Here is a 15,165-nt window from a genome sequence, read left to right as displayed (position 1 = left end):
TTGAGTGTGGCCTGATGTGCCTTGGGCCCCCAAGATCAGAGACAGCTGAGAGGTGAAGTAATTTAACCTATTATTCTGAGCCAATCCTACTGATTTGCTAAGATGTGTGAGTTGCCTTTTCTTTAGAATAAATGAAGTTGTCTACCTCACAAAGCAATCTTTTTCTGAAAATGTTTCTCATCATTCCATTTTCTGCATTATTCATGGAATGTCTCTTTCCAAGACTATGCAAACTAACTTTTTTCTAGCCATCTATTCCCCACCACTTCTTTACAACAACCCCTCCCTGCAAAAAAAAAACACCAACACTGAGTTGAAATTCTAACCAGAATAAAGTTTTACTGAATAAGGAAAAAAAAGAGACAAAGAAAGAGAATAAAGGAAAGGAGAGATGGAGAGAGAAAAAAAGAAAGATAGAAAGAAAGACATAGAGAAAGAGGTAACGAGAGAGAAAGAGAGGAAGACAAGAAAGGAAGAGAGAGAGGACGGGGGTGGGGAGAGAGAGAGAAGAGGGAAGGGAAAGCTATCTGCATTGCTTCATTTATATAATTTTCCTTAAAAGTTCTCCTTAAAAACCACTGGTGGTTCCTTTTCAGGATTCCAACAGGTGGGAACCTGTTATAGTAACACCCCATATTCAAGCTTTAGTGGTGGGGGAGGAAGGACAATATACAATCTCACTCTGAGTCATGTTTCTTAATGCTTCTGTTTGTTTTTAATTACATGGGGAAGGACATATTGTAAATGTCCATAGCTATCTCTGTAAATATCATGATCGCCTACAGACACATAAAACCGATGTAAAAACATTTTAATAATTCTTATGGTGATGGACATTTCATTGGCCTATATGCTTAGTAAACAAGAACATAAAAAAAATTATCATTGCAAAAATGTACAGCTCTGGTCAGTGTTCAAACCAAAAGATGTATCACTGACAACCCTGTTATTATTTTATCTTTGGCTAATAGTGGTTTTGCTGAAGAGTATGTTTTGCCTTTGAAATTAAAACAATTGTATCAGAGAATACAGCTTCCAAAAAAAAATCATTCCTGGGTGGCTATGTGCAGACAATCTCTCCCTTCAATATAGAGACTTTCTTACAAAAACACCACGAACCAACCTGATTAGCAGCATCAACTGTGGTAATCCGAAAGATCTTCTTGCATCTCTGCTATTACCAAGCATAATCATAACCGCATCAGCATGCCCCTACTCTCTTACAAAGTATAACTCATGGGTATCTCTTGCTTTTCCAAAAGTCACTACCTACTTCAAAAGGACTGCTGACAGACATGCATGTTTGTTCACAAGATTCACAGGACTGGACCCGAGGTCACAGTTTCATCCAAACTGTAATTTGTATCCCAGGGCTTATAGCTAAATTTCAAAACTAGAGTGTTTTTTCAACCTAATGGCTACTTTTTCCCATTACACACATAGGAATATTTTCTACTCTGATGTATGCATTTGCAACCCCAGCAAAATCAACAGGAGGTGAACATACAACACTGAAACCAAAATTGACTGTAAAAATGCAAGTGGAAACATAAAGCCGTCAGCAAAGAGATGGGGGCTATGTAAGAGTCAAATAACCAAAATATGTATACATAATTTTGAAACTGACCACAGACTCCTGCTACGCATAGTACATGCATGCTATTTTAAAGCCTACAATGAAACACCGAAAACTTAAAAAAATAAATTATATGGTTCGATGCATAAACCTTCTAAAATACCATGCCTCAGGCTTATTAAACCAGCTTCCTCGATGCAGCTTTTTAATATCTGTAAATACCTGCTTACTACCAAATATTGCTGTTTCCTACTAAGAGGTTTTTATGTGTAACTCAGCTGCACATTTTTTCCCTGCCAAGAAACAATTCATAATAAACACAGAGGACTAAGTAGATGGATTCTAGAGCAAATAATTACATATTTTTCCTTTCATTTACTTATTTGATGTAAGTAAAATAAACTCTTGAAAAAGTTCAGATGTTTGTGGTTAAATATTTCAAGACTTATCAAAAGTCAAAGATAAGCTTGGGTCCCTCATGGACCCAGAAAATGGCTCCAGACTTTCAAAATTTAAAAAAAAAAGTATCTTTCACCATTGTTTCCTAAGAGGATTTTCCTCTCCATTCTGTGTCTTTGGGCTCTAAGGGTAAAAAAAATATTTCTGGAATTTGAACCTATTTGTTACCCATGGAAAAAAAGAGGCAAGGAATTGGCTTTCTCTGCTAGTACAAGTCAGTTCAACACTGGTCTGAGGCCAACTGAAATTAGATGGTGGAGGGGGTCCTAACCATCAGTATTTACAATATTTACTGTTACAGTTGAGAGCAAAGGCAGATCAAAATCCAAAGCCACAAATTAAGTGATAAGTCCACAAATGGAGATGTAGCCTTGTCAGAAATATTGTTTCTGATTCTCTGATGCTGCAGATGGAAGTGAGTGAAGTAGTGTTGAAAAAAATCCTTAATGTTATTTTCAAATTTTAAACTAGCTTAACTACATCAGCCAGCTAAGGGTTATTCAGAAGCTGTAATTTCTTTCTGCTGAAGTTAAATTCAAGATCAACTAGAAGATAAAGGCTACTGTAGTAGGTCTCCAAGAATATCCTGCAAAATATTTTTAAATGGACTTTTTATTTAGTTTAAATATATATTTTTAAACAAATTGCATTTTAACTGGAAATTGATGTGTGGACTAGTTAATTGACAAATTATTTAATAAAAAGGCCTTTCTATGCATGCTCTAAAGGATTTTCTACAATCATCATCACTCTGGTCTCAGCTTGTATTGGCTGGAGCTCTATAAGAGCACTTGTTGAAAATATAGTGTGGGATTATGACCTGGTGAGGGAGACGTAGAATTTGCTTTCACAGACCAATCTCATTCTTGTTGATGTCAGTGGCAAAACTCCCAGTGATTTCCAGAGAAGCAGGAACAAGAACTCATTTAGAGCACTGGGAAGCTTACAGGAATATCCTGGTGTTAATGTATTAATATCCTAGTACATAGGAGTAGCCTAGTATTAACACTAGTACTACTTAAAGCAAAATTGTCCCTTCAAAAAAAGAATGTTGAGAAATAGCAAGAATACATTAGATGATAAAACACTATGAGGAAAGAGGAGGAAAAATCACAGCCTTGTTTAGCTGGGGTTTTGTATTTATAAATAAAAAACTGTGCACTGTGCAGCTGCTGGAGCACTTTGTGTTTTGAGAGGCTAAAACATGCCCTTAAATTTCCATGTCCTCTCTGATTTATAGCTTTCTGGGGAGTTCAAGGATACAGTCCATTCATTTACCAATCTCTGCTCAAGTGAAATATTTGTGATTTTGCTTATTAAGCTGATTTCAATAAGCAGTATGACCAAATCCTCTAGTTTTCCTCAGCACTTCTTGCACTAAGGGTTTATAGATATTTACATGTGCAATGTACACGGAATTCAGTCTGTGCAGTGGGTCATGAAGGCATGAGGGCTAAATGTGACTGCAACCTGTACAATGCTTTCCATCCCCTCTCCTTGAATATGGCCTGTAAGTCTATTTAGTGCCCTACTGATCCCGTAGTTCTTTAATTTCACCAGATGACTGGATAATACTGAGACCTACAAGATCTGATGATTTGATATTCCTCAAAAAGAAAGAAAAGAAAGAAACCATTTCTGGCCAAACCTGGAAGATCCGTTAGCACTTATCAAACAGCAAGCAGCATGGGACAATGAGACCCTACTTCAGCAAGGACAGATGGGAACGCTCAGTGCTTTGGAATAGTTGTACGGACTAAATGAATCTATTTAAGCAGTCAGCAGCGGTGGTGGATCTTTTCGAAAGTTAGGGTGAGAAAAACTTTTAATAATGCTGTTGATTCAGAGTAGAAAATATGGCCATTCTCTAGGAAAGTTAATTCTAAAACAAAGCAATATTTAAAGTAATTCAAACATGCATTAAATGTTATGAAACAACTAATACTATATTGTAACAGACTCAACTGAAGAAACTGCTTGAACTAAAACTGTTCCCTGGACACATTTTTAAAAGTTGGCAGAAAAAAATTGTCCCCACAGAATATTGATCCTCAAAATTAATTTTTCTAACGGAGATTACAAAAACAGAGATTGTAGTTGCCTTTGGATTTAGGAGTGATGTTTATGAGATTATATACTTGCTTTTTCTAGCTGTTTAGAGTTCTATTTTTCCTCACAGCTACTGATTCTAATATCACTATCATGAACACACAACCAAAGATCTTCATAGTTTTTCAATCAAAAATATTAGTTACTACCAAAGTTAAAGTACACATACGATGTCCACAACTCAGTCCCTTCTCTGTTTATTGGAATAGCCACATAGCATTTTTCAGAATATCCAGTGCTCTGTCACCTTCATCTCCTCATTTTTCTTCCCTCTGCTATTAAGTCTTTATTTCACTTTAACCCTAAGAAGTGTTTGAGCTGCAGTTTGTTCTAAACAAACAGTTCTGTTTCTTGCAAGTATCATCCAGGGCCCAGTGAAATTAATTAGGAGTTTTTCTACTGGACTTCGGCAGGCTTTAGGTCAGGTGCTACCAGTGAATTTGTGTAATACATTTACACACAAAGGTATGGAAGCTTGCACTCTGTAATAAATTCAGGCTATTTGCCCTTGCGCCTATCCCAAGAAGGCCAAAAATTAGAAATGTCCTTCTAAGAAAAAAAAACAATAAAAAAACCCTTATACTTCTTGTGCAGAACAGTAGTAAACTGAGTTTTATGAGTTCTATCACAACCATATAAAACGCTTTACTGAAAAGACCACTGAGCTGGAAAAACTCAGGAAAAACTACCCTGAATTCCATGTGAACACTCATAAATCTGCCCCCCTTTTCTTTTTTTCCTAAAGCACATTTACCATAAAACTCATGTTCCACATCAGATTTCCTCTCTATTTCATAGCAAGTCTCAGTATCTTACACAATCTAAAACATATAGACTTGAATTCTAAACTTTATTTCAGACGTATAGCGTTACCACACAGGCAATAGGTTTGGGTTTCAAGCTCTCTATATATCTGCAATTTGCAATATTATATTATTTATTACCTTTCTTAAAGGTAACGAGGAGTAAAATACAATGAACAAGAAAAGATATAAAGACAGTCACGATGTGGTTGTAAGTAAAGGAAACTTGAATATTTAGGTAAGGCATTTGTCAGAGAAGCTTCAGATACCCCTAAAACCCAATGACATTATACACACAGCAAGATACTCGTGCTAGATTCCAAATTCAGTATCCATATTTAACAGATGGACAGAATAAACCATTCATACCTGAGATAAGCCAAGATGTACAGATGCTGTTTCTGAGATGTACATTATTTTGCCATCTGATGCTACCACAAAAACAAAGCCATCCAGAGTCTGAAAAAGAGAAATATGTAGGGTAAAAAGCAAGCACTCTGTTTAAAACATTTACAGTGAAAAAATTTCTGAAGTCTTTTGGAGGAAGATTGCTATCCAGCTTCAACAGCAGCAAAGAGCAACAAAATTTAAGGAACAGAAACCTTTAGCCGATGCTGCTCCTACAAACTCTGTGACACACGCACACATTGTGAAATCCAATTCATTCCCCCTACAGATGCTAGCTTTACTGCTTCACTTTAAGTTAACATTCTCCTGTTGATTCTGGTTATTTTAGTACTTAGTACAAATCCTGAGCTATGTGGTACTTAGGGGAAAGTCTAGTACTATGCAAGCCATTTTTTATGGTATAATTGGCAGACACAGCTTACCACTATTTGCAATATATTTAATGATACTGTAAGCAATGTTTTAAATTTCTTTGACTGTATTTTTAATAATGTCTTTCTGAACAGAGAGCTCTCTGCTATGTAGCTATGCAAACTTAGGAAAACAAAGTAAAATAAATCAGCATTCAAATCTTTATCACACTTGAAGAGGCATATTTATGCTCATTAAGCTATGTCCCTACAGTTTGTGAATCTCAACTACTGGTAATATGTAATGCAAACCTGAGGTCCACTCCTACAAATTCTTACAGACAGGCTATTAACTGGAAGGTAAATATTACTTGAGTGAGAAAAAAATCCTAAAATTTAACTTAGTCTTATATCATTCATATGAGAAAAAAGAATGTTATGTAAATGGTACAGGTTAACCAAAAGTGGCCATGATTTGGACATACAATCAGTTTGGTGGTACCTTGATTCTTCAGTACCCAATTTGAAGCATTTTTTTCAAACTTATCTGATATTCTCAGTCAAAAAGTATCCATTATCTCTAACGAGTTTAGGAAGCCTTGATCAGCACATACATATGAACATCGTTGGAAAATAAAAGTGGAATGGAAAAAAAAAGTGTTTACAGTACACAGATAAAACAAATGCCTGTTTTAATTCATCTTTTAAGTTACTGAACCAGGAGAGAAGCAATAAAATTCTGTATGCTTCATGTTCTTACAGTGCTGCCCCAATAAGAAAATACTCCAAATTATTCTCTGGCCTACTAACGATTCTACAGCATGTAATTGAAACCAGATTACTCTTTGCCTTTACCTTTTTTTCTTTTTTGGAACATAAATTGAATTTTGTAGAAGTATTAAAATGGGAAATAAATTATTGCATCCTTAGCCATAACTCTGCTTTTAAACACTGTCATCTTGCAGTTGCTCTGCCCAGTATCGTAACTAAAACCGTGTCAATGCTTCCATTACGGCATTATATGGTGCAGTAGGTCTCTTAACTTTCCTATACAGAAAAGCATATTGAAGCTGAAACTTCACATGTAAGGTTTCAGTCTCAGAACCCTTTAAAAAGTTTACAGAAAATGTGGTTTTATGAAAATGTCCAGCATTCATAATGCAGAAATGACTGAACTGTAAAATTAGTATTACAGGTAATTAGCATATAATGTTACTTAAGTTCATTTAATGCCGGACAAAATGTGAAATAGCTAACAGGGAGGAGGAGCAAGTGTAACAAAAATTATTTTTATGGTCTAACTAGATATGTACTTTCTAGGTAGACCGGTGGTTCTGAAATGGCTGGTAAGCCATCACCTACTCAAAACAGAATTTTCAAGGCTGGGAATACCACCGCATGAGCTAATTTCGAACTTTTATCGATTTCCATTTACTACATGCCGTCAGGAACGCATGCTTCAAATCACTCGACCGAAAGCGTGCCCTCGTTTTACTTCGGGAGAACGGGTGATACTTTGCACGGCTGCAGTCTCAAATAAGCGACCAAGTGCGCGGCGTTCCAAACGCCGGACCAGCTCGCACGGCTTTCCCAGCCAGCCCGCCCTGCCCGCCCGCCTCTACCTCCCCCGGAGAAGGCGGCTTGCCTGAGCCTTCGGAGAACGGCGACCACCTGAGGGGGCTACGCACGGCCCTCCGGCCGAGCCCAACGGCCGGGGCGCGAGGCGGGCGTTGGGGGCCCAACGGCCGGGGCGCGAGGCGGGTGCTCGGGGCCCAACGGCCGGGGCTCGCCCCGAACGCCACCGGCCGGCGGGGATAAAGGTGGGCCAGCCCTCCTGGGCGAGCCGGCGGGGGGGAAGTGGCCACAGACCCCAAACAAAGTTTCTGTTGAGGGTTTTCTCCCCAGCCGAGCGAACAGTTAGAACAGCTCCAGCTCTGTGACCAGGAATTAACCTCCCACAATAAAAACGGCCGTTAAACGATTACGGTTTACTAGGTCTTTAAAATTGGGCGGGGGGAACCCCTTACTGTATTAAGTTCACATATAAAAAAATGGAGCTAAGCGTAATTTTTTTTTTTTTTTCCCCCTTCGGCTGGCACACACGCCCCAGCTACGACTTCCTAAACTCTCCTGCGCAGGGGGGGAATTCAGAGGAATTCCAGAGCAGATCAACGGGATTGTGAACAACGGTACTTTCAGGTGCTAACGTCCACGGGAGATCTAACCCAGATGCCCACCCCGCGCCGCAGGAGCCCTCTTCGCTCTCGTACAGGTTTCCCCTCCCGAGCCTCCGGCGGAGAACGACGACCCCCGATGTCCGGCACCCCTCCGAACACCCCTAAGGGCGTTCCCCGTTGCCGCTCGCCGAGTGGGACACCCCCAGCAGCTCTGAGGGCCTCTGATTATCGCTTTTACGGCTGGGAGACGCTTTGCGTGCACAGAAAGCCAATTCGTGCTACGGTAAACTGTTACTTCAACTAATATCAAAGGCGAAAACAAACAAACAAACAAAAATAATTGGAAGTGGTTGGTGTCTCGGTTTTTCTCCTCTCCCGGCCGGTGTGAGGCTCGGGAGTAAGAGGAAGGCTTCACCCAGGCTCCTCTGGTCGTGCGGGGTAGAGGAGGCGGAGAAGAAGGAGGAGAGGCGGAAGGCTGATCACACCGCAACACCAGGCTTCCGATGCGCAGCGCGTACGAGAGGAGGAAGGCTTCCACTACCTGAAGCAGATGGGATCCGAGCTCCTTGGCCACGTTATCCAAGGGCCCTATCCTGCTCGGCTGTCCCCAGGCGTCGCCCAGACCTGCAAGGGAACCAGGGAGCTGATTAGAGCGGGAAGGGGAGCCGGGCCGGCCCTGCCTCCCCGGCGGGACCCGCGCTACCCGCAAGCCGCCCGCTCTCCCCGTCTTCTCCCGCGGGGAGCAGGCCAGGCCGCGACGTTGGGGCTCGGGAGGTGGGAAAGGCTGAGTTCCTTCCACATACACACGTAGCAAGGGAATTGCTCTTTTTCTGGAGGGCCAGGGCACCCCCGAAGACGTGTTCTCCCTCCTCCGAGAGCCGCCTGCCCTCCAGCGCGCCCCCAGGGAGGCGCCTGCCCCAACCGCCCCCCCTCGCCCGCCATGCTGGCACCGTCCTGCTGGTAGCACCGTCCCCGTCCCCCCTTCCCCTGTGGCCGGAATGGGGGAAGACTGACCACACACTGACGGCCCCAGGCCCGCAGTGTTGCCCGGCACAGCCCCAGGGCACTTGGCGCCCAGCGGGGGAGTTCCCACACGGAAGGCACAAGAAGCTGTGAAACACTCGCCTGTCTGCAATCACTGCCCCGGCCATGAGTGACACCCGGCCGCGAGCCTGCCTCCGGCCGGCGGGTTGGGCAGGAGCGTGGTTTGCCCGGAGGTGTCGGTGCCTTCGACCTCCACGCTGGCCGAGGCGGGCCCCGGCTGGGCAGGGTGCTGAGGAGGTTAAAGAGGGCCGGAGGTCGGTCGGGGAGAAACCGCCCCGACGGTCCTTTCACCCTGCGCCCGCACGAGAACGAGGGATTTGCACAGTTTCGCCCCCCCAGCCCCCGCCCGGCCCAGCCCCGGTCCCGGTGACCCGTCAGGTCCGACGCGGCCCCGCCGCTCCGCCCCAGCGCGGGCCGGGGGGGCAGCCCCTGCGCCTGGCGCCGCCTCGGTGGCAGCGGAATGTTATGGATGGAGCTGTCCGGTGAAGGGAGTGGGGGGAACTTGGGCAGGTCTGGGGTTTGTTTTTCATTTCTTCCATGCAAAGAACGTGCGCACCGGCTCCCCGGAGGCACTGAGACCACCGCCCGTGCCAACCGAGGAGGCACCTGACGGCAGTCTCTGCCGTGTGCCATCGCACGCAAAGAGCGCACGGAGGGAGGGCACGAGCATCCGTTTAGTGCTTCCTTTTTTGAGAGAAAAGAAAGCTTAAGCCTTCGGGGCTGCCGCACAGCTCCTGAGAGGCCACGGAGCTCGAAAGGGTGCTCCTGCTCGTGCTTGCCTGCAGCCGAGAGGGAAGGTCCGGTGGCGGGTGGGAGGCGCGGGCGCTCAGTGCTACCAGCCCGGCGATGCGGGCTGCCGGGCCTCGGCCATGCGGGCTCTGCAAGCGCCCCGGCTCGCTGCGGCAGGGGGCCATGGGGATCCCCGTCTGTAGCGTTTCGCGTGGGCACCCACGCGCGATGGACGCACAGCCCTGCGGCCCTTCAGCCCGGGTAACCCTTCAGTATCGCCGCGAACTGATGTGCAGCCGTGAAACTGAGCGCCGCGTTTTCCTCCGGTGCCCTCTCACCGCCCGGGTGCTTTCAAAGAAACCTCCCGCCGCAAGCTTGCGGGCGCAAAGGCCGCTGCAGCCCCGCTCGGCTCCGTTACGGGAGGGAGGAGAAACTGGCAGCCCTCCCCTCAGGTCCGGCTTTGGGTTTCTAAACGCCCCGCCTGAAGTCCTCCAGCATCCGCGCACCCTTTTGGCCGAGCCCCCGCAGGTAGCCCTGGTCTAGAAACGATGGAAGCGTTTCTCCCCGCTCTTGGGCCGCCCCTTGGGGTGGAGAGGATCTTCCACTGGAGGGCTGGGGGAGCGGCGGAGGGGACGCGTGGCGAAGAGCGGCTGCCCGCCGTGCCTCCCCCCGAGTCCCACTGCTCCCGGTGCCGGCGGCCCCCGGCCCCACGCCTCCGGCTCCCAGCACCAGGCCAGGGTACCCTGGGGACCTTGGCCGGCCCTGACACCTCCTTTCGGCCGTCGCAAGGCGGTAGCAGCAGCCAAGGTCAGCCCCAAAAAGATGTGTCTGTCTCCCTGCCCCGTGTCAGTCGCTCCGGCTGTCCCAGAGGCTGTCCCCAAGCCGCCCCCCAGAAGTGCACGCTGTGCGGCTGCGCTCCCTCGTGGGTAGAGGAAGGACACCTTCCCTTGGCTGAGAGAAGCGCTTGGCCACGCATTGGGAGATTTGTTTGGAAGAGCCAAACGAAAAGCCGCACTTTTCTACCGCCGTTTCCCAATTCACAGTTTGGAGAAAGCTCCTAAACTTGCAGGGAGCCGTCAGTGTTCCTCCTGCTGAAAGGCTGCTTCCCCTGGGGCGGAGATCCTGAGGGTGGCAGGGACCTCCTGCAGTCTCTTTCCCGAGGCGGTAACAAATGCAAACCACAGAGTCGGTCCTGGCTCTGCGCTGCTTGCCCGTAGTTCGATTTAACTAATTGCAAATCTCGAAACGTGGGATTGTAACTCTACAAAAGAGGGTTACGCACAGGGATGTAAAACTTGTCCTGAAACGAGCCCAGACTTTCCGAAGGACGGAGCAGATTTACTCTTAAAGCCACTCACGAAGAAGCTCTTCGAGAACGAACCGTGTCTCTGCCGCACCCGTGCGTGGCAATCTGCTCCGTCCTGCCCGTTACGGCTGGCCAGGTACAGTGTCACGGCATCCCCCAAACCTCCACTATTTGTGAGGTTCTTTCCTAACCCAGACTAAAAATAAAAACAACCAAAACCCTCCCCCCAAAAAAGTCACTTCGCAGATTTGTTCCTTTTGAAATTCCCAATTGGAGTTGCAATTACGACCTCGCACCAAAGGTAAATGCGTTTGGTGGATCAGGCTGGCATTCGTCTAAGCTTACTTTAAAGCCGATGATTTTATCATTTAATCCACCGGCGGATCGCTTTAAAGGTGGAAACGAAACGAATAAAACCTGACGTTCAGATAAAGGACTAACGCCCATTAACTTCTCTTTCGAGAGATTTGCGAACGCGCTGCATTACGTCCTGTACACATATGGATGCAATAGACTCAAGAGGAACCGCTCCTGCCCAGCCAGTAAATAACGCGCGTTTTCGCTCACTGGGCTGGAGCCAGGCCAAAAGAGCTGCCGATACAAAGCTCAAAGTTTCCTACATCCCTTACACGCCGTGGGAGTTTACCGGGGTGGCCCCGACCGGGGGAAGGGCTCTCCGGTGGGGGGAGGCTGCAGGGTCTCTGGCACGGTGGTGCAGCCGGTGCGTCGCCAGACGGGTCATTTGGAAGGAAACCTTTAAAAATGCTCACTGCAGCACGAGTGGCCAGGTGGCCCAGAGAGCGATTTGCCTGCGAGCGAGCGGGTAAAGGGCGCATCCTTCCCCGCAAATGCCGGGGACACCCGTGGGGGTAGCCTGCCCCGCTTTGCCATGCTAGAGGGTGGGGGATCCCCTACAGCCGGCGGTTTGGGGCGGCTCCGGGCGCTGCCGGTAGCGGGAAGCCCGGGGAGCTGGGCTCAGCGGCGGGGACCGCCCCGGCGAGCAGGAGCTGGCACGGCGGAAAGCTGCCGGCGGGGAGGGTGGCTTCGCCGGTCCCAGGCGCAAACCTCTTTCCTGGCATCCCGCCGCCGGCAAAGATGGGTGAGATGAGCCGCTCTCCTTGCTTGCCCTCCATTTACTGGTGTCTGTAACGACCGCTGGTTCCAGTCCCCACCGGGACCAGGACTAGGACCGTGCTGGGAGGGCAGGACGGGCACAGTGGGGTGTCTGGCAGGCAACGCTAAGGGGGAAATAACCGGCCCTAAACAGCAGTTGTGGCATGTTGCGTCCCAGAGGCAGAGAGCGGGTTTGACACGGACACCCCAAAGTACGTGCTATTTTACGGCTGAAAGACCTTGTGTGTGGGGGTCTCATATGAACGCGCCCCCCTCCCTTCGGCAAACCCGGGCACGATGTATCCCCACCACCTCTTGACATCTCTGGCTGTTTTTCAACGTACATCAACATTCACTTTTTGTACTATTTCCCATTTTCCAGGGGAAAGGGGGGCGAGTTAAACTGTACTAAGACCTAGAAATATTTGGGAACAACTCCCATCTTTGCTTTCCAAAGATATAAATTCGTACACACACACACTTGAAAGCCCGGTAGCTTTTCTACTTGGGATCCTGCTAAAAGAATTACTTAGCGATGCATTATGCCGAGTATCGGATTGCCCTGTAACACGGAGTATTTCCTTTGTGCCTACTGCGCCGTTCCCGGCTCCCCGGTCCCCCCGCAATACTCAGCAGCCATCCCTCCCAAGGGAGTCACCCCCAAGCGCCGGGATTTTCCCGGGGGATTTCCCCCCTCCAGCGCGGTTGTACCTCCCTCCGCCGGGAGAACAACGGAGAAATTACCGGGGGGACGGGGCGGCGGCGGCCCCTGCCCTCCGTCTAGCGTTGGCTCCCTCGTTTAGACGAGGCCCAGGGTGGGATGGAGAGGGGGTGGCCTGTCAGTCCGTGACGGGGGGGGAGACAGCGGGGCTCTGGACGAGGGGCAGAGCTGACATCTTGCTCTAAGCCCCGTCTGCAGCGGGGAGGGGGGGTGGCTAGGTGTCTCAACCCCGGCGGCAACAGGGGATTGCACCGCTTTGGCAGGCGGGGCCGAGACGGACCCGGAGCCGACGGGGAGCCCCCGGTGCGGGCGGGGGTAACCTCTGCTCGGGGTGGGGGGCTCCCACGCCAGGGTCGCTTTGGGAAGGAGCGGGGCTACATTAGCTTAAACTTCGGCCCGCCCGCCTCCTCTCTGCGGGCTCCGGCGTCACCGGCTGGAAGGGCGGCCGAGTGCTGGGCGATGGGAGCGACGGATGTAGCGATCTAGACTTTAGTTTTAAAAAAAAAAAAAAACAAAAAAAAAAAGAAAGAAAAAGAAAAAAAAAAAAAGCCAAGTCCCAGAGGGAAAAACAACAAAAAACCCCTCCAGGACAAACGCAAACCCGGCCCTTCCCGGCCAGCCAGAAACATCAGATCGTGCTAACAGGCCCGAAGGCGGGCGCACAGCAAGCAGCGAGGTCCCGGGCAGAGCCACAGCCACCACGGCCTTGATCCTCTCCCCGCCTCCCTCCTCGACTGGTGGGAGAGACCGGAGCGACCCCGCCGCCCGTCCTCGCGGGGCTCCCGCCGCCTGGGAACAGCCGCGCAGCTCCGGGGGAGCCCGAACGGCGCTTCGGTTTTAGTAAGACCTTTAATGCCACTGTTAGCGGTTATTAAAATAAGAGGCATTTCGTAGAGGGATTACTCACGCCGCGGGTTCGGGCTTTATTTATTCATTTATTTAATTAATTAAGTAATTAATGAACCTCTTCCGAGTGCGTGTGAAAATTAGACGAAACCGTTGCAATCCGCCTTGGCTTTCTTAACATATACGTTCATGGCCACATTTAAATAGGGAACGAAAACTCTATGTGCTCCTAGCAATTTCTGTTGCCTGCGTCTCGCAATAAGGCACAGGTCTAAGATCTATCACTGAGTCATTTTATTCAGATTATTTTGTATAGCGCACATTATCTTTCGGGTCACTTAATTAGCTCGTTCCCCTACGCTTTAAACATCCATAAATGTGCAGCTTTATAGTCAGTTTTGGAAACTGCCTCGGGGATGGGGAGGGAGACGGTCAGAATTTAACCGGGGGGCAGAGAGTCGCGGTTCTTAAACGCGATTTTTTTTCCCCCGCATCTCTTTCTTTCATTCGCTCAGTTTTAGGAGAAAGAAAAAAAAAAAAAAAAGAAAATTACTGACAGTCAAGACAGAAGAAGAAGTCCCGTGGCGTATTTTTGTTCTGCAGTAATAAATGCCTTGGCAAAAAATCAAAACACAAGAGAAGACGATCTTAGAGAGCGGGAGCGCGGGGGAGGCTGTAGGTTGCCGTCTCCTGGACTGTAATTCATGAATCTGAATGTCAGAGCGAAACCGCACGGCAAAATCTGCGACATGGGAGCACAAAACTGTGCCTTCCAGGGCTTGCGCCATGAGGGGAGAACGGAGCTGCAAGAAAAATCTGCTTTTGCTCCCACTTCTTCGAGCCTGATCGGGCCCCTCCGTGGGGGGATCTGTGAGTTCAGCCTAAAATCTGCATCTTCGGGAAAACCCTGGACAGGCTGAGCAGGGGGAGACCCGTCTGGAACACCCTTACAAACCTTGTCGAAGCTCTTGTGGGACCAGACACCTCGGTGAGGGTCTCAAACTTTGCCTGAACTATGTGTCAGCTCGCTTTGGGAATAAAACGGGGGGGAAAGGGGGGGACAAGGCATTCACCGGAGTTTTTAAAAACACAGCCCCCCCTCTCTCTCTTCCCCTCCAGTCTAGACAGAGCTGGAAGCCAGTTTTATAGCTGGACAACGTTTCTGATGACGCTGGCTGCAGCTATCCCGGGCCTAGCACACATGCTAGAGGCGTCTCAGGCCTGTGTGTCCCCTCCGCCCCGCCCCGCCACCGCGGGCTGGAAGAATTAAACTCCCCTGAGCCTTACGAAGGTGATGCCACCGTGATGGCCGGGGCGGCCCGGGCCGCTGGACCCGCGGCCGCAGCCTCTTCGGGGACGACTCCTGGGGTAGCGGGTGTGGCGTGAAGGGATCCTGTCGTGTGCTCACCTCTATTTCAAGCACCAGGACCTCGGAGGTGGGTCCCCCACACTCCTCGGGTCCAGCATTCCCTCAGAATTTAAGATGCCTTGCCGGGCAGCCCTCTCGGGCTGTTGCGCTTCAAC

At 48.5% G+C, this 15,165-nt stretch overlaps 1 protein-coding gene across 1 annotated transcript in view; it reads right to left on the bottom strand.

Annotated features, from left to right (window-relative positions):
• SIM2 (SIM bHLH transcription factor 2) overlaps positions 1-15,165 on the bottom strand; it is a gene marked incomplete at its 3' end in the record, with an annotated part of 60,144 nt that overhangs the window by 40,888 nt on the left and 4,091 nt on the right. The window contains exons 2-3 of the mRNA XM_082009406.1: positions 8,424-8,506; positions 5,317-5,406 (exon numbers count right to left, since the gene is read on the bottom strand). Of these exons, the coding sequence (XP_081865532.1) occupies positions 5,317-5,406; positions 8,424-8,506 (173 nt within the window). The remainder of the gene's footprint in view (positions 1-5,316; positions 5,407-8,423; positions 8,507-15,165) is intronic.

The sequence above is a fragment of the Phaethon aethereus genome (genome assembly GCF_964289735.1).
Source record: "Phaethon aethereus genome assembly, chromosome: 1".
NCBI lineage: Eukaryota > Metazoa > Chordata > Aves > Phaethontiformes > Phaethontidae > Phaethon > Phaethon aethereus.
This window is presented reverse-complemented; position numbering and strand designations above follow the sequence as displayed.